This window comes from Lampris incognitus, chromosome 15 (genome assembly GCF_029633865.1).
Source record: "Lampris incognitus isolate fLamInc1 chromosome 15, fLamInc1.hap2, whole genome shotgun sequence".
NCBI classification, from domain to species: Eukaryota; Metazoa; Chordata; class Actinopteri; order Lampriformes; family Lampridae; genus Lampris; species Lampris incognitus.
Window position 1 is genome coordinate 13,981,546 of NC_079225.1, and position 19,803 is coordinate 14,001,348.

General features: G+C 43.2%; 1 protein-coding gene across 1 annotated transcript in view; it reads right to left on the bottom strand.

The window, feature by feature from the left end:
• The window catches only part of rngtt (RNA guanylyltransferase and 5'-phosphatase), a 165,575-nt gene that overhangs the window by 41,126 nt on the left and 104,646 nt on the right, over nt 1-19,803 (bottom strand). Inside the window, exon 12 of the mRNA XM_056294589.1 lies at nt 6,628-6,696. Coding sequence (XP_056150564.1) covers nt 6,628-6,696 — 69 coding nt within the window. The remainder of the gene's footprint in view (nt 1-6,627; nt 6,697-19,803) is intronic.

The following is a 19,803-nucleotide window of genomic DNA, read 5'->3' on the forward strand; positions in this document are numbered from 1 at the left end:
GGTAATGTCATTGTTGTGGCCATATTGTCTTGTTGATGTCTGTCTTCACTGTGTTACATGGTAAACCCAATGCCTTGGAAATTGTTTTGTACCCCTCTCCTGATCGATACCTTTCAACAATGAGAACCTGCTCATGCTCTGTAAGCTCTTTGCGGACTATGGCTTTTGCAGTTGGATGCAACCAGGAATGTGTCAGGAAAATCCAACAGGAACAGCTGAACTTTATCAGGGGTTAATCAGAGTCATTGTAATTGATGGCAGGTGTATACTAACTGCTATTTAACCTGAGTTTGAATGTGACCAGTTAATTCTGAACACACCCAAATAGCATCCAAATAGCCACTTCAGGCAATGATACGGCACTGATGGCCTTCTTCTGGCCCTGACAAAATGGATGTGAGCCTGAAGTGGCCCACATGTATAATAGCAAATATGGCCCAAATATGCCAAATCAAACGTGGGCCTTTTTTTGCAACGATGCGGTGCTCTCGGCAACATGTAATCTGGATGTGAACCTGAAGTGGCCCGTGTGGTAAATGGTGAATATGGCCCAAATATCACAAAACAAATATGGGCCACCTTTGGCAAATATGTGGCACATGCGGCATTGCTATGGCTTGGTTCCAGCCCAGATCTGGCAAACAGGAGCGGACCGCCCAAGTGCCACCATTCCACGCGGTATGTGGGCCAGATGAAGTGTTGGGTGTGGGACGGGTCCAGGCCACAGCAATTTTGCTATCTGGGCAACCACATCCCCAATTATAAAAAGGTGTGCAATAACCTGTGCAACCAGGTTATTGTACGTTTCGTATTTTTCTTTTTTCTCCCTAGAATGTTCCCGATTGTTTTTGACTTTATTTTTATAGGTTGCAATTTCACATTAAGGGTGGAAAAAGTTCTGACCTGATTTATCTTGCTTTCTTTCTTTTTTTACATCACAAAACCCTGGGGGGGGGGGGGTTGAATTGAGAGGAAACAGGAAGGGGCCTTGAGAGTATGACAGTACCAGAAACAGGGGAGGTCCTCCCACAACCTTGAAACCCCACTCCTCTCCCCACACTACTACAGATTCTACCTCTAGGGTGGATAATAATGCAATATAAAGAGCAGACAGTGCTGTAGTATGCTTCCTGTTTTTTATGATTTTATTATAAGCAAGGACAAACTCTGAGGTCTAAAAATACTGTTATTTGTAATTTTCACCCGGCATCAGATGCCAGAGGACTGTATAGGGATTTCGGTCTTACTGGAAATGTGTGGTCAACTTAAGCCTTGTGACACTGACATGGGGTGAGTCAAGGAAGAGAGTTGGATGCAGACACTGCAAATGCTGGTATGAGCCTGGCTGCTGCTGACAGCAAAAGGCTGCCCTGGACTGTTGGCTTTCCACTCGAGGCCATGTTTCAGTCATGACTAAAATATAAGCGGCTATTTGTTGCTTGTCATTTCAAATTCCCTGAGTAGTCATTTCAAATTTCCTGGGGAATATAAGCTAGTAGATGTGCACAGTTTAATTTAATTTCCAAAGAATCGGTAAGATTTCTAAATAACATATATAACTTACATCCATCCATCCATTATCCAAACCACTTATCCTGCTCTCAGGGTCGCGGGGATGCTGGAGCCTATCCCAGCAGTCATTTGGCAGCAGGCGGGGAGACACCCTGGACAGGCCATCAGACCATCACAGGGCCGACACACACACACACACATATTCACCTGACCTATATGTCTTTGGACTGTGGGTGGAAACCGGAGCACCCAGAGGAAACCCACGCAGACACGGGGAGAACATGCAAACTCCACACAGAGGACAACCTGGGATGACCCCCAAGGTCGGATTACCCTGGGGCTCGAACCCAGGACCTTCATGTTGTGAGGTGACCACGCTAACCACTGCACCACCGTGCCGCCCGATTCGGAAATTACATATTGAAATGTTTTGTAATCTACGTTGCAAAGTTCCATCTCAATATCCATATTACCAATGGTCATTGTTCAACATTTTGCTGTGTGTAAATATCTTATGAAATCACCAATAGTCATCCCCAAAATTTCATCATGTCATCAATATTGAGGTATTCAGTCAAGAATATAGTGAAATCTGATTTTGTCAATACAACCCAGCCTGAACAAGACTATATGGGAATGTGTGTGAAAGCGGCTTAAGACCAAACCAGACACAGGTCTCAAGCGATTCAGGTTGGAAACGGTTAGATTAATGTCAGCCGCTTTCTCTCTCTCCCAGCCCTCTCTCTCTGAGGTCTCTCACCCTCTTTAGCAGACAGAGGGGAATTATGAAAGAGGAGGAGGAGGATAGCTTCCCATCTGTCTGTCCTTCCCTGTAATTAATATAACTTACAATCATTAAAAAAATTCTAAATGATAATAAAAACAAGGACACTGTCAAAAAGGCAAAGCGCAACTGTTGTGTGACTTTGTTGTGAACAGAACAATACTGGACCACTGTTTTAAGTTTGCAACTGGAAGTAACCCTAGTAATGACAGTACATTTTCAACTGAATGTTAGGTATTATTTACATAATATCCAGTTTGGGTGCTTAATATTGAAATGATGAAATAGATGCTTTTGGACAGGATCAACAAATTTAAAGTTAGCTCATCTGAATCATGTTTTTAGCTCATCAACAACCTGGAAAAAGAACCAACAAATCAGAAACACTTAAACTTTTATCGTAAGACTGCTTTGTTTGACTTTCTTAAAGGTGAAAGATTACGTCATACTTGTGTATCTGTGGACGACATTTCTGTGAAATCCTTTAACGACACCTCATTGGTAAAACATATGGAACCGTCAGGGTGGCGTGGCGGCCTATTCCGTTGCCTACCAACACAGGGATCGGCGGTTCGAATCCCCGTGTTACCTCTGGCTTGGTCGGGCATCCCTACAGACACAATTGTCCGTGTCTGCGGGTGGGAAGCCGGATGTATGTATGTGTCCTGATTGCTTCACTGGCACCTCCTCTGGTCGGTCGGGGCGCCTGTTCGGGAAGGGAGGAGGGGGGGAATAGCATCATCCTTCCACACGCTACGTCCCCCCTGGTGAAACTCCTCACTGTCAGGTGAAAAGAAGAGGCTGGCAACTCCACATGTATCGGAGGAGGCATGTGGTAGTCTGCAGCCCTCCCTGGATCGACAGAGGGGGTGGAGCAGCAACCGGGACAGCTCGGAAAATAGGGTACTTAGCCAAATACAATTGGGGAGAAAAAGGGAGGAAAATCCCCCCCCCACCCAAAAAAATATGGAAGATGATAAGAGATAGTAGTGGAATAATAGTGGAAGTTCACAAAAAATATATTGCTAATTTTCTTACGAATGAGGATTATAATGTAAATTGACCCCCCCCCCCAAAAAAAGCAAAATCCTCTTAAACAGAACATACTTGCAAATGGTTGTTTTTCTAAAATAAACTGAAATGAGGACGTGATAAGGTAGATGTGCAGTGCATGGACTGAAATTCAATTAAGAGGTGACAAATGCATATGGAGTTGTCAAAATAACTGTCAGCAAAATTAGCATGTCCGATCAATCAGTTTTCTCATTACTTTGAACATTTGTATAATGTGCTGGCAGGCTTTGCTTCAAATTTGACAAAAGGCATTCAATGCAAAATTGTTAAAAAGACCTAATAAGCACGCTTGTAAACATTTGAACTACAAACGTTTGGACTGACACAGATTTACTATCTGTCGCAATTGTTGAGATTTAGTGGCGTACTGAACGCAGCCCATAAATGAAGAGATGACACAAATGTTTGTTGACAATGTATTTCCTCCTGTACACGAGCTAACATTAGCTGTTTCCAAACTGTACAAGAGCTAACATAAGCTGCTCTTCAATCTCATCTTCTTCATTTAAAAGTTCACATACTTGGTCTTGAATACTTTGCAATTTCGCATAAGCTTCTAACACGGCATCCAGGCTATTCTGTAACCACTGGACATCATCCTCTGATTCATTCATTTCCTTTATCCTCTTGGTTAGCAAACCTCGCAGACCTCTACGGCTTGCCTTCAGCTGTGGAACCTCCGCGGACATTGTGAAAATTGCAGATAAACTGTGGTCGTTGTTGAACTGCCAACGTTTGTAGTTCAAACGTTTACAACGCTGCTTTCACAATCCATATCTAATGCATAAGGGGGGTGAGTTGTCCCAGTCTGATGATGCTGCTGCAGCTTCCCTCTGTGGGCTCAACAGGTGCACAGTCCTCCTGACACACACATCCTAACATTCAAGAGGCCGCAGCGTATTCATCACCCTTCTTGCCAAATTAATCATGAGACATTTGACCCATCAAACCAACTCAAATCACAGATGACAACCTGACCCTTGGCCGCATCGATAGCAGCAACTCTGTTTTCAAACTGAGACACTTTTTTCTGGTCAGTGTCGCATGTGAGCGTCTGTGGTGAGTTCCAAAAATCTTATTTCATGGCATCTTATTCCTCTGCTTTCCTAGCAGCAACTGTGTTTGGAAATTAATTCATATTCTACTAGAACACTTTTCTTTATCGACCAACTCAAAATATTCCTGGTATAAATTCTTACGTTCCCATTTATGTTTTAAAAAACAAAGCTGCTGGAAATATCAGTCAACAAATAGAGACAAAGATTCCCTAGAAGATACTAGAAAAGTTGGGTGTGCTTAATTGGTTTTGGTGAAGGCATAAATTACAAAGATCCATGCAATGACCACAAGGCTGGTTTTATTGCTGAAAAACATTTTTGGCATCCATCAATCAATTAAAAAGTAAGAAAAGGCATGTAAGCAAGAATTGTTTTCATGGAAGTGTATCAGCAGCTGGGAAGAAAACAGACCAGTTTTGCAGATATAAAAAAAAAATCTATACTGTGATAATGATTAATTTAGTGAGTCATTAACCATCTTAGGGAGAGACATCTGCTTGGAAAGTAAAATGGACTTTTTCTAATTTTATGGTGGAGTGAAACTGCAGCTGCATAAATTAGCATCTGCCTATTTTTACAGCCAGCTTTCCCGAAACCTACCAGAAGGGGCTGCAGCCATTACACTGAATGTCTTGCTCCAGTAGGTTCCCGTTGCCCTGGTTCCCCAACACCTGACGCAGACCTTGTTGACCTGGGCGAAAACCGAGCCGGTATGACTCTATTCATGTTACTCTGACTCATATGCGAGGTAGCTGGCTTGTATAGCATTAGGAGTCTAAGCTACGGTCTCTTTCTGGATACTTGTCCTAACCGGAGTTTGAACCCCTAACCCCCAGCATGGAAAGCCAACGTTCTTACCAACTGAGCTATCCAGCTGTTAGACTGATTGAGGCAGGGATCTAGCACATTAGACAAGACCCAATATGCAGGCTGTGCAAAGATGCCCCTGAGATAGTCCACCAATTAGTAGTAGGGTGTAAAATGCTAGCTGAAAAAGCATACACTGAAAAGCATAACTAAGTCGCTGGGATAGTGTACAGGAAAATCTGTACTGAATACAGACTGTCTTCTGTTTCTTGTCACCACCACAATTTCTGGTTGGTTAGCCAGCACCTGCTTGTCAGTCTGGAACTTGGAAGTCCCACAGGATCTTAGCTCTGCCATTCTCAACCACATTTGGCGGTGTCTCTCATTTTGACTTGGGTATTGTATGTAGATTGATGAGCAAAAAAAGGAATTTAATCCATTTTGGAATAAGGCTGTAACATAACAAAATGTGGGGAAAGTGAAGGGGTGTGAATACTTTCCGGATGCACTGTATATATATAATCATAATCATCATATTTATTATATACAATTAAATTATTATAATTATATCATTAATATAATTACATTATATTATTATATATATTATTATTATTATAATTATATACATAATTATATATTCATTCATTGCCCAAACCGCTTATCCTGCTCTCAGGGCTGCGGGGACGCCAGAGCCCATCCCAGCAGCCACCAGGTGGCAGGCGGGGAGACAACCCAGTTAAGTCTCCAGTCCATCACAGGGCCGACACACACACACACACACACACACACACACACACACACACACACACACACACACACACACACACACACCTAGGGACAATTTAGTACAGCCGATTCACCTGACCTACATGTCTTTGGACTGTGGGAGGACACCTTAGCACCCGGAGGAAACCCGCGCAGACACAGGGAGAACATGCGAACTCCACACAGAGGACGACCCGGGACGACCCCCAAGGTCAGACTACCCCGGGGCCCTTCTTGCTGTGAGGCAAGCAATCGCAGTAACCACTGCGCCACCGTACCACCCAGTTTTAGAATTATATATATATATATACACACACACACACACACACACACACACGTATATATACGTATATATATATATATATATATAGAGTGTCCTTGGCAGAGGATCTGTACTTGTGCCTATGTGTTCACGTAGGAGTGTGGCCCTCTCCCTTACAACAACAGAGGACAAACAGAGATGACATTGCCAATCATAACCAACAATGGTAGGAGGCAGTGCTAATCTGTCCTAGTCTCAATGAAGATGTCAAGCGAGAGATTGGGGGGGGGGGCGCTAACAATCACTGTCTGGTGATGGTCTGGGGGTATAGCTGTGAAGAATAACAGATTGTCATAGAGGCTTACCCCACATGGCTGGAAGATAAGCCCATCCACTTCATGGCTGACTTGGGATGTGAAGCTGCCTTCCAATAGCTGAAAAATACAATAGAAAATGGTTTCAGCCAGGCTAAAAACAGATAAATGACAAAAAGAAAACGTGAAGAATTTAGCTATAAACAAAAAAGACATTAATTTATGAAATCACTGGCCACCAGCAAAACATGACATTCAAAAAGACAGTCAAGCATCAGGGTTTGACATGGCAGAGACTGAGCCCAGTAACCGGGCATTCCATGTCTTCATTGATTATATATGGATGAAACATCAGTGTCTTTTACATGACCAGCAATGTTAAAGACCAGAACAGCAGCTTATGAGTCAATGGGCTACTGATGGCTGGAAAACAGTAGATTTTGTCTCACCCATTAACACTGACCCCAAAAACAGTTGCTGCTGGGAAAAAGAAACTTGCAGCACAATATTGGATGAGAGGTGTTCAGGGGACAGTGCCGCGCTGCGGTAAAACAGTACAGCAGAATCATGTTTACAGGAACTTACCATCAACAACCAAAGTTACATGATCTGCATTTGACTGCAAAATGTGAACTGCTGCAAAGTTAAGCATGTTAAAGATCAGTTAATTGATCACCGAGGTTTGTGGTTTGTTGTAAGTGTAAATTCACAACAGCTAAATCTGTATTATGAGAGAGCAATGACAATGTAAACAAACAAATTCAAGAATTATTCTAGAAAATCTTACAACAGTGGCAAAAATGTTTGTTGATCTCTGTCTGTGGCAGTGTATTCAGAATCAGTGCTAATAGTCGAGCAGAGACAAAATGGAGGCGCCAACCAAAGTTAGCTGAATCGGCCCATTTCAAACGATACTTGCTGTGAAACTGAGAGACAACAAATAGCAGGGTTGCCAGAGTTGCTCAAACATCAAGACCAAAGACATGTCAGTGAGTAAAAAAGTGACTGGGTGAAAGGGAGCAATACGTGTTCAAACATGTATAAAAAAACCCCCCCAAAAACTTAATATTAGATATCACAAGTATCTTTTTTTTCTCTGGGATATAAAACAAAAATATCCAGCCCATATATTCTAGCAATTTCTGCATCTGAAACCTCTTAAATCCTTCCATTTCCTTTACACTTACACACAAATGATAATCTTCAACAGTGGGTTTAACTTGGAAGCTTTTCCAAAGTCTGTCAGCCTTCTTCAAAGGCTCAAACAGTCTTTTTTACAAACTCGCCGGCTTTGAGCAACACGCAGGCTGGAGTCTGACGGTATCTTCAGCAAAATGGGGTAGTGGAACACCGTTGTTGTGTTCAACTATGTAGCAGTGGGAAGAAGCTGTCAGAATATATTTACATTATATGCAACAGTCCAGAGTCGTTGCAACAACATCACCGGATGACTCATGGCTGAGATAATCAATGTTCTAAGAAATGCATCAGCCTGTCAAAGAAAGTCAGAACAAAAACAAATTTTGGCCTTGTTGAAATGTTTTAGAAGCAACCTCGGAGATATCTCTAGAGAGATAACTTGATAACCAATCCTTGCCGTATATTTATGCTGAGGGAACATATAGATTAGCAGGCAGGAAATGGCTTCAGTCAATAATAAGCTAATGCATTTGTCTGCTGCAGGAAAGATCAGGTTTCAGACTGGACCCATCAAGATGAACTAAGTCAGAAAAGCGAAGCTAAAGACTAGAGGAGCGCACTCAGTAGAATGCGGATCTCCGCCATCTCCCGTTCTCCATGCACACACACACGGACAAAACAAAAGAACGGTGTTTTTCCTGCACCCAAGTCGATTGATTATAGGGGAAAAAAAGTTGTTAATATGCAGCACTCAACTGCAGATTCGTAATTTTACTTGATCTAAATTTAACTGTTTCCCAGTTCTGCCTCCAAAGACCCAATTGGACCACATTCTTGAAATTAATCCTACTGAAAAAGTGTATATCAGTAAACTTCATTATGCAATTAATACTTTTGGCTAAATACCACTTGAATCAATAAAAAAAAATCGATGGGAGAGTGATATGGAAATGTCCATCCAGAGGAAACTTGGGATCTAGTAATTAAGAAGATACGCGCCTCCTCTATATGCACGAGAAATGCAGTAATCCAGTTCAAAGTAGTGCAGCACCTTCATTGGTGCAAAGAAAAACTGGCTAAAATTAACCCAGATTTAGACCCAGCATGTAAAAGGTACAAACAAGCCACTGCTGGTCTATTGCTTATGTTCTGGTCCTGCCCGAAACGAACTCAGTTCTGGCGCTCCATCTTTGAGGCCTTGGCTGCTGTTTCACGTTTCCCACTTGAACCTTCTCCTCTAAGTGTCATCTTTGGGGACGCGCCACCTGATTCACATTTAAATGCTACTCAGGCAAACCTGTCGGCCTACACCACTCCATTAGCTAGGAGACTGATACTGTTCAAATGGAAGGAGGCTTCCCTTCCAACTTTGGCACATTGGGTTGCAGAGGTTATGCAGTCACTGAAATGAGAAAAGATCAGATATACCATGAGAGGACCTATATCCAAACTGCACTCCACATGGAAGCCCTTCATAGACTTTGTGGAGGAATTACTCAGTTGGTGGCTGGGGTTGTTGGGCTTACAATCTAAATTTCATCCTTCTCTCTTCTATTCTCCTTTTATCTTTTGCGAATTTATTTACCAATTTCTTTAATTAATTTCCCTTTCTCTTTTGTTCATTTATGCTTGTTACTTGTTTACTTCATTAGTTTTTGTTATGGTTTAATTCATGTTGTTTCAGGTGGCATGCCAGGTGGGGTGGGGGATTTTGTATGGGTCTGTTTTTGTGGGGGGGGGGGGTAGTTATGGGTCTATTGTTTGATTGGTTTGTGTTTGAAAATTGAAAATAAACATTATTAAAAAAAAATGCAGCACTCAAGCTAGAAAAAAACGCTTTGATTGTCAGTCTGTAAATATGCAGCCTCCTCGGCAGACTCTCGCACAAAAGCCACCAAGTGTAATGTTAAATGACAGCGTACAGACTATCATACTTTCAAAGCCCTGACTAAAATATGTCAAATGTGTTTAACCACCCTGGTTTTCATGATATAAAATGAATGAAGGTGAACGGCTGCTGTGCTGACTGACTTTCATTCATGAAACAATGGTAAGAAAACAGCTCAGCCATGGGAAATGTTTTATTGTAGCTACTGAGATGATTTCCAGCTGTGACATAATTAATCCTACTCTTTAAACTGTATTTTTATAGCAACGTTTTAACATTGGAGACTATGGCACTTCAGCGTGGTGGAGAGGTGAATAAGGCAGATTAGCTTTGGTTCATCCAGTGTTCATCCAGTTATCCTGTGCTGAGATCAGCAGTGACTGATTTGCTGGCTTGCGAAATGTGATCGACTTCTCGTTTACTTTCAAAACTCATACCCACTCATAACTGTGGTGGTACGGCGGCACAGTGGTTAGTGCTGTCGCCTCACAGCAAGGTCCTGGGTTCGAACCCCAGGGTCGTCCAACCTTGGGATCACCCCAGGTCGTCCTCTGTGCGGAGTTTGCATGTTCTCCCCGTGTCTGTGGTGGGTTTTCTCCGGGTGCTCCGGTTTCCCCCCACCATCAAAAATAGACATGCATATTAGGGTTAATACTCCTGTCTGTGCCCCTGACTGAGGCATGGCAAGACCAACTGGAGTCAGTCCCCGGGCGCTGCATGGCGGCTGCCCACTCCTCCTAGCTACACAGCTAGGATGGGCTAAATGCAGAGCGTAATTTCCCCACGGGGATCACTAAAGTATCTCCAAATCAAATCAAATGGAAAAAAATCAAATACACAATGTTTTGGTTTTGACACTATCACTGCCCACGCTGACTCAACCGTAGATTGAGTCGCATATGCGCACGGTTGACTTAGATCGGGCAGCGACAGAGAGCATGATTGGTCGAGCGAGCTAGAGAGTGAATGGGGAGAGGGAGTGGCAACAGTGGGAACAATTGTTTTTCAAAGGTTTTTAATCACTGCAACCACAACAGGCTCTTCATCATACAGTCGCGCACGCACGCACACACACACACACACACACACACACTCCCCTCCAGGGTACCGCCTGACGAAGATAATAATTTAGAAAGGTGGTACAAACGCCAAACTAGCCATGGGGGCTGTCGTAGCTTATTCCATTTCTTGTCAAGGGAGTGATGGAAATAATTCCATTCTATATCAACAACGGCAATCAAGGCATCTGAAGAGTCTTCACTTATCATCCAAATCTGAACTTCCACTTGGAGGTTTGGACATACTCCGTGTGTGTGTGAGCAGAGGATAGAGGATCGTCTGATAAAGGGGCTGTCAGCAGCCGCTGGGAGTGTAGATGAGCTCAGACACATTCGCTATGCAACAGATGACAAATCATCACCTCCTACCCCGCTGCTACATAGAGACAAACAAAATAAAAAATTCAACCACACAGAAAAGAGCACGAAGCCTAATGTAACCGTACATGAAATGAAATGTCGTTTCCCCCAGCCCACAGCAGTGCATGCAACACAAAGACAAAAACACATATCCAAGAACTACAAGAACAGACATATCCAAACTAACACATATATCCCAAACTAACACATATATCCAAGCTTAAATTTTTTTTTTTTTTAAAATCACTGTTCAAGGGAACACGCCAACCAGGTTGACTGTCGGGACTACTGGTCTGCATGGGCCAGCAGTTAGCTGAGCTTCCCAGCTTCCGCGCCCTGTCAGAATGCCCTAGGTGTTTCCTCTTTGGGCGCAGCTCCAGGCAGGGGCCATGGTCCTTGGGCCCACCGGACGCAGCAGACCAGGCTCCCTCAGCCAACCCAATGCCAGCTCTCCCAGCCAGACACCCTTGACACACCTCCCTGCATACCACACAATGACACCAAAACCACCACAGTCAATGCCAGGCGAGGCCGCCGCCAGACCACCCTCAGTGTTATCAGAGCTGCCGGTCTGCATGAGCTAGCAGTTAGCTTAGCCTGCCCCGCTTCCACGTCCTGTCAGACGCCCTCGGTGGATGGTGGCCCTCAATAAGCTCATCAGAACCAGAGCCATCCCTGCTTCCATGAAAGAAAGCCTCTCACCCATACATTTGTCTAGCGCTAGCCTAACAAGCCTCTATAAGCCTGCATAATTGTGTTGTTAAGTAGCCTACCACCTATGACAACACAGGGCAAGTTCTATCTCTCATCACTTCACACATCTGAAGTTTTTCACAAATCAGAAAGCACATCTGAAGAGAATATAGCTCCATATTTGTAGTGATAATGTCTGCCAAATAATATGCAATAATAATAATAATGCTAATATATTAACCCAAGCTTCCTGCAATAAAATGGAGGACTGAGGTCAATGCAGGCCATGGAGCTATACAAGAGCCAATGCTCCTTATCAGTTTGCAGCAAAAGTCTTCATTCTCCTCATCTCTTATTTTCATTTATTTTTTTAAGATTTATTTTTTTGGCATATTTCGCCTTTATTAGAGAGAGAAACGGGAAGGGCAGGGGAGAGAGAGGGGATGACATGCAGCAAAGGGCTCGGGCCAGCGCCCCCTTATCTCTCATTCACAGGACAGTACTCTTCATCTTCTCTTGGTTGGAAAATGTGGCCAATGTTGGCAGTGCTGCGAGGTGGCCAATTTGTTTGACTTTCTCTTTAACCACCTAAATCTTTGCATTGGGGCATCTTACCAACTTGATTTGCAGCTTGATAGGTGCAGCTTAAAAGTTGCCAAATGCAGAAGTTATAACCCAGAGAAACCTAAGCTATAATCAATTCATCCATCCATTATCCAAACCACTTATCCTGCTCAGGGTCACGGGGATGCTGGAGCTTATCCCAGCAGTCATTGGGCGGCAGGTGGGGAGACACCCTGGGCAGGCCACCAGTCCATCACAAGGATTTTAAAATCAAATCGAGATATAACGGAGCCAGTGTAGGGAGGCAAGCACAGGAGTGACATGGTCATGCCTTTTTGTCCCGGCAATGAGCCGAGCAGCAGGGTTTTGTACCAGCTGCATATGGTGGAGGGAATCCTTACCGATACCAGAATGAAGTGCATTACAATAGGGGGCGTCCAGGTAGCGTGGCGGTCTATTCCGTTGCCTACCAACACGGGGACTGCCGGTTCGAATCCCTGTGTTACCTCTGGCTTGGTCGGCTGTCACTACAGATACAATTGGCCGTGTCTGCGGGTGGGAAGCCGGATGTGGGTATGTGTCCTGGTCGCTGCACTAGCGCCTCCTCTGGTTGGTCGGGGCGCCTGTTTGGGGGGGGACTGCGGGGAATAAGCGTGATCGTCCCACGCGCTACATCTCCCTGGCGAAACTCCTCACTGGAAACTATAACATGATAATATTTTAAACTGTGAAATCTATACATGTACACACACACACACACACTGAATAATTACAAGAATATAACGTCAAGTACAACTGAAATACATAGTGGTAACACTGATGACTGCCGTGTTTGGTATAACTTTGAAATAGCTTCTTTCTTTTTTTGCAAACACAGAACATGAGCCCAGAAGGCAACCCTGTCTTTACTATAATAATTCCATTAAACAAAAATAGCCTGACTGAAAGTAACTAAAAAAAATAGAGAAAAGGTCTGGATCAATACTTAAATGCCAAACATGTACTCACTTTAAGGACATATTCTGGAAAAATAAATGAAGTGCTCAGCCTTGACAGGATTCAAGGTAAAAAACTGACAGAAACTACAGACTATTAGGCAAACCACATCTAAGATAGAAGAGTGACAGGGATCGCGAGAATGATGAATGAGTCCAAGTGGATCACACATGAAATCTCGACCATCACAGCAGAGATCGAGGAGGCAGATAGACAAACTAAATAGACCTACTGCCTTCATGAGGCAACAGCGTGTGGGCGGTAAGATCTGGGAGTTCCACTTCAGCTCTCCTGCCACATTAGTACACCCACCCACCACTTCCAGCGTGAACACAACGATCCTTGGATGGAGCGGAGAACAGAAGGAAGACTCAGAAATCCTCCCCCAGCGGGGACGTTCCTCGGAGCATTCTCACAGAGAGGGGTTTGTGACCCCGCTTTGATGGTAAACCTCTTTAGGAAGAAAACACAATGCCGCGCCTGGTATTGCTGGGTGGAGGAAAGCGGAGGCGAACAACACAGCCCCATTAAGAGATGAGGCTTTCGCCGGAGACTCGGGGGCAAACGGACAAGGGAGGGGGGCCGCTCTGCATGCAGGGAGACGAGAGAAAACGCTAACAGGGTGAGCAGTACACCTCTCTGATGGGAGAGCAAGTGTCGCAGTGATTTAAGTCAGCTATTCTCCTCTACTTTTTTACGTTTGGCCTCATTTCACATTTTGACAGTGATGAATCATACCTGGCTCAGTGGTAGTGAATTAACATCAAAATAACAACGTTTTTGACCTTCACACTCCACAAATTCTGCCTTCCAGAGAGACAACGGTTGATGTTTCACCCGCAAACCAAATCTCAAAACAACTTACCTTCAACCACTGTGGTTTAGTTTTTTTCTTAAGGCCACACAAGATGAGACACACGGACGAGATAACAAAATTAACGGGGAGCCACGTAGGAGGTAAAAATTGATAAACCACAACACAGTCCCTGAGGACTAATGACAAGACCCCCACATCCATGGATGTGATTGATACCTTCTGTGATTGATGAAATTCAATACACCTCTCAGTGTTAACTCCTTTAAAAAAACCAAATAATATAAAGTATATAACCTCCAAACCTTGTGAAAATGACATCATATGATCCACAGATCCTATAACGGTCAATTAGGGACCAACTTACAAGGGCCGGGAAAATAATGGGCCTCATACAAGAACGTTCTCTCAAAAACGTTCTCTTGATCGTCCCATGACCTCCCGTTTTTTGCTTTGGTTTTTTTTCTGTTTGTTGTTTGTTTTTTTCCCCTTGTTCCTGTAATGAAGAAAATACCCAGAAAGAAAAAAAAATAGAATGTTCTCTCACATTTCTTGCAAGAACTCTGTAAGAGAAATTAACATTGTACAAAAAAACAAAAAAACTAAACGCCCTTAACCACCCAGATTGTTCTTACTCATGTACTGAATATTGAATGCCACCTGTTCCCAAATCGAGTGTGCAAGGTAACCTTCAATTTACATATTTAACGCCTCAAAAGAATGACGGATGAATTTCGAGTGATGTGTAAATTTAAAAATAACTATTAATAATACGAAGGAATCTCAGCAGCTGATCAGGTGGGAACTTTTACGTTGAGACACGCTGTTGAAAAAATAACTTTACAGACAAATTCAGCCACGGCGGACAATAATGCTGCATTGTGTAAGTTCAGATATCTAAGTGCTGCTGGCAGAATCGACGTAAAGCTATAAAATCTTACACTAAAACATTTATGTCTCAGCAGTTACGCAAGAGTGCAGTGTGTGGAGGTTAGGTCTGCTACATCCTTTATTCCTCCTATTCGTGCCTGCACAAAGGATTTACTAGGACCCGACACAAATAAAGGAATCATTTTCCAAAACCTCTGTTGCATGCTTGCGCTGATTCAATTACACCGGTCAACATATTTTTACATTGAAATGCAACACAACCTAAAGTAAAATATAATCAAAATATAACTATGTTGTATTTGTCTGTGAATGTTCTCATTCATCCAGGTCATGGTTATCCAAAGGAGTTGAATCAAGTGCAATATACCAAGTCCAGTTGCACTTGATTCAACTCCTTTGGGTATGTTGTATTTGTGCATAAGGTGATTACATTTATATGCATTTAGGGCTAAATAAATGTTATTTATGTTTAATATCAAAATTAGTCTTTCTTTGCATTAGGCAAACAGTTAATGGACTTAAGCTGTTCAAAAGACACGAGTTCGCTGTGAGCTGATGAAGTGTGAGCTAATGGGCATATTTACATGTGATGAACTCTAATACACTTAAGACATTGATCCTACCAACGAAATAAGCCACAACAAGAGAAAACTGGTTAATGCCACAAGATTTCTTAAATAGCTCCTAGGCATGAAGAACAGATCTGTACAGCTGGGCCATGAACACAGTTGTTTGTAGTGGGTTCTGGTATTTTCAAAGTTAGAACAACCATCTCGCCTCACAGCAAGAAGGTCCTGGGTTCGAACCCCAGGGTTGTCCAACCTTAGGGGTCGTCCCAGGTCGTCCTCTGTGTGGAGTTTGCATGTTCTCCCCATGTCTGCGGTGGGTTTTCTCCGGGTGCCACGGTTTCCCCCACCATCAAAAAGACATGCATGTTTGGGTTAGTACTCCTGTCTGTGCCCCTGACCGAGGCAAAGCAAGACAAAGTGGAGTTGGTCCCCGGGTGCTGCACGGTGGCTGCCCACTGCTCCTAGCTACACAGCTAGGATGGGTTAAACGCAGAGAAAGAATTTTCCTACAGGGATCAATAAAGTATCTCAAATCTCTGTTCTTGCATACACAATGGAATGAAACTTCACTATGAAAAATCAATACTGTTAAGCAGACCGCCATCACTACATAAGTCTTAAGGCGGCAGTGATTCGGGTGACCTAAATCAAACTAACTTAATTCTTGTGCCGTCCAATTGTTGTAAATAAGTTAAAACTCTACTTTTTCTTGATTTTCTTTTTTTTTTGGACCCCCCCCCCCCTTCTTTTTTCCCCCCTCTCCAACTGTACCTGGCTAACCACCCCATCATCTGAGCCGTCCAAGTTGCTGCTCTACCCCCTCTGCTGATCCGGGGAAGGCTGCAGACTACCACATGCCTCCTCCGATACATGTGATGTCACCAGCTGCTTCTTTTCACCTGACAGTGAGGAGTTTCACCAGGGGGACGTAGCGCATGGGAGGATCACGCTATCCCCCCCCCCCCCCAAACAGGCGACCCAACCAACCAGAGGAGGTGTTAGTGCAGCAACCAGGAGACATACCTACATCCAGCTTCCCACATGCAGACACGGCCAATTGTGTCTGTAGGGACGCTCAACCAAGCCGGCGGCAACACGGGGACTCGAACCGGCGATCCCCGCATTGGTAGGCAACGGAATAGACCACCACACCACCCAGACGCCCCTTTTTCTTGATTTTCTGCATTCAAGTGTCCATGTCCATATAGTTTCATCATTATGAAACTATAACATAACTGTCTTTTAGTGTTTCCCATATGTTAGCATATTTTGTCTGTTGTGTGCGTTTGGTGTTTCTGGCACAATATCTGACATACTAGCACACCTTTTACTCTTAAGCTTGAATAAACCTCTTGATTTTTAATCCATTGTTTTTATGTTGTAGTAGAGGGCTAGAAGGCATGGTCAATTCTGAACATTATCGGAGGCAGTCAACTGAGCTTCCATTTTGAAGATCATGCCCTGGACAGTCTTCTCCCACTGAGGCCGACACCTAGCCCACACCACAGAGACAGGAAGCAATGGCGAGACGGTTCTTTGAGGATGTTGACATTCAATCCTTTAATCAAACTGTGCACTATTAACAAAAGCTTTTGAATTAATTTTACCACTACAGCTGGTGTGACTGATGAAAATGCAGCAATGTGCAAATAAACCCTGCTAGGAGTTTGGGGGACTATTACAGCTGGCTGAGCTCTCACCCAGGCTGACTACTCACGCCCTGTCAACAGCCAGGGATTCAAAAAAACCTAATCATACCAAAACCACGAACGCTCACAAATGAAGCTCTCATTTTCTTACAAGTAATTTGACATTTTAATCTAGTAAAGGGTGAGCAGAATAAAGAAAAAAGGCTTCTCAATACAATATATACATCAAGCATACAGCCTGTATTCTTACTCAATCAAGGTAAATGGAAAAGATACCTTGTAGAAAAAAGACGTCTGAACTAAGTGGACTTTGTGTGGCCTTAAACAACTGCACAGCACATATGCTTTGATAATTGCATTTACTTAATTTTGATAAGGCATAGTAAACTATATGACCATTACACTCCTCTGACATATGCATATGATGTCAGGATGTAGAACAACCACCACTCACCTGGCTAAAGTTTAGGTAAAATGCTGCAGGATATGAAATGGTATATTTGAACACTTGCATTCATGGAGAATTTCCTTTATTTGCCAGCTTTCAGTCTCAGATGACCTTCAAGGTATACATGGCAGACAAAGAGCCCTGAACAAGGTTGTGTGAGACTTAAATCTCGCAAATGAATTAAAATTCTGCATGGATACAAGTGCTTGGATGTTGCAAATTAATTAAAATTCTGCATGGACACAAGCATTTGGATGTTGCAAATGAATTAAAATTCTGCATGGATACAAGCATTTGGATGTTGCAAATGAATTAAAATTCTGTATGGATACAAGCGTTTGGATGTTCCATTTCTTGTTATGTACATATGCAAAATGTTGCAGTACACCGAGCACTGATAACATCCAGCTGCTGTGTGCTCAAATTTTCTCACTTTACTCTAGGGAATTTATTTCTTTCTTTTTTTTACATATCACCCATTTCCACATCAGTTTGCTTAGTACACCTGGACAGAAATTATGCGCTTTTCCGTCCATGAAGCCGTTTTATTTTTTCTTGTCCATTCTCCTCTTATAGCAATGAGCACTTTGGGTGTGCCAGTGTAATCACAAGGGGAGAGGATAGATTGATATTCCAGTCAGACCACGGGGCTGTTGCCTGAGGCTGCTTTCATGCCTAATGTGAGTGGCTCTCTGAACCTAGCTTGCAGTTCCCATTAAACACCAAGCCTACATCAGGGTATGAGGGCAGGACTGCTTAACTACTGTCTGGTTTTGGGCCAAACAAGGTTACAAAGTCTGGAGTGATGGTGATATTAGAATGCTCTCTTTGGTCTCTGGAGTTGTTCCTGATCTCTGGAAGAATTCTAACATCATTCCAGTTCCGAAGATCAGTAAAACCTGGAATCCTTTATGACTTGCGGCCTATAGCATTAACATCACTAGTAATGAAAACTCTGGAGAAAATTTGTTAAATCAAGAAATTGTAGATGTAACTGGATCAGCTCTCGACCACATGCAGTTTGTGTGTCTGGGAGAGGTGTTGTTGATACAAAACTCTGTAAATGAACATCCAGAACAAACAAGCACATACACAAGATTACTTTTTGTTGATTTTTTTTTACAGCTTTTAATACAATGTAACCTCACATACTAGTAAAAAAGCTTATATCTTATTTCCATTTAGATCATCAACTCATCAGATGGATTAGGTAACATGGGGATTCGAACCAGTGGTCCCCGTATTGGTAGACAATGGAACAGACCGCTACGCTACCCGAACATAATATCTGAATCAATTTTAACTTCCACTGGCTCATGGTAGGGTTGTGTACTTTCTCCCTTACTTTTTATTTTGTATACGGGTGACTGTTGTAGCACATATAAAAAAATCACAATGTTGTAAAATTCGCTGACGACAGTGTAACCATGTCTCTTCGTCAGTCAGATCAATCACATGGTCCCATAACGCAAGAGATTGTGGACTGGTGTGTTGTGGAAATTTACCTGCAAATACTCTGGACTCAGAAATAATTACATGAAACAATGATGGTTGATGATAAAAGACACTTAGTATTGTCCAATATGGGACAAGCCAAGACAAAACAAATAGTATAATACTATAGGAGAACACCTCCCTATATTCTCCCACTGTACCGTACAGAGAAACACACACCAGACCCCATGTATTCTCACTGAACAAAGCAGGTGTCTTCGTTATATAGCCTCCCAAGACAAAGAAAGATTTCACCATTGATCAATTTAAACCCACACATTTTCCCTATCTGATTAGGATTTGCCCAGGAGGCATCTGATTAGGATGCCTCCTGGGCGCCTTCCTTTGGAGGTTTACTGGGCACGGTCAACTGGGAGGAGACCCCGGGGTAGACCCAGAACCCGCTGGAGGGACTACATGTCCAATCTGGCCTGGGAACGCTTGGGATCCCCCAGGAGGAGCTGAAGGGCGTTGCTGGGGAGAGGGATGTCTAGAGTGCACAACTTAGCTTGCTGCCACCGCGACCCGACCCCGGAGAAGCGGCTGATGATGAGATGAGATGAGATGAGATAAGATGACATTTTCCCTATACCTCAAATCACACATAGGGTTGTTCAAACATCTGGCCATCGCAAGCTAAGGGGGTCATATAGAATTACAAGG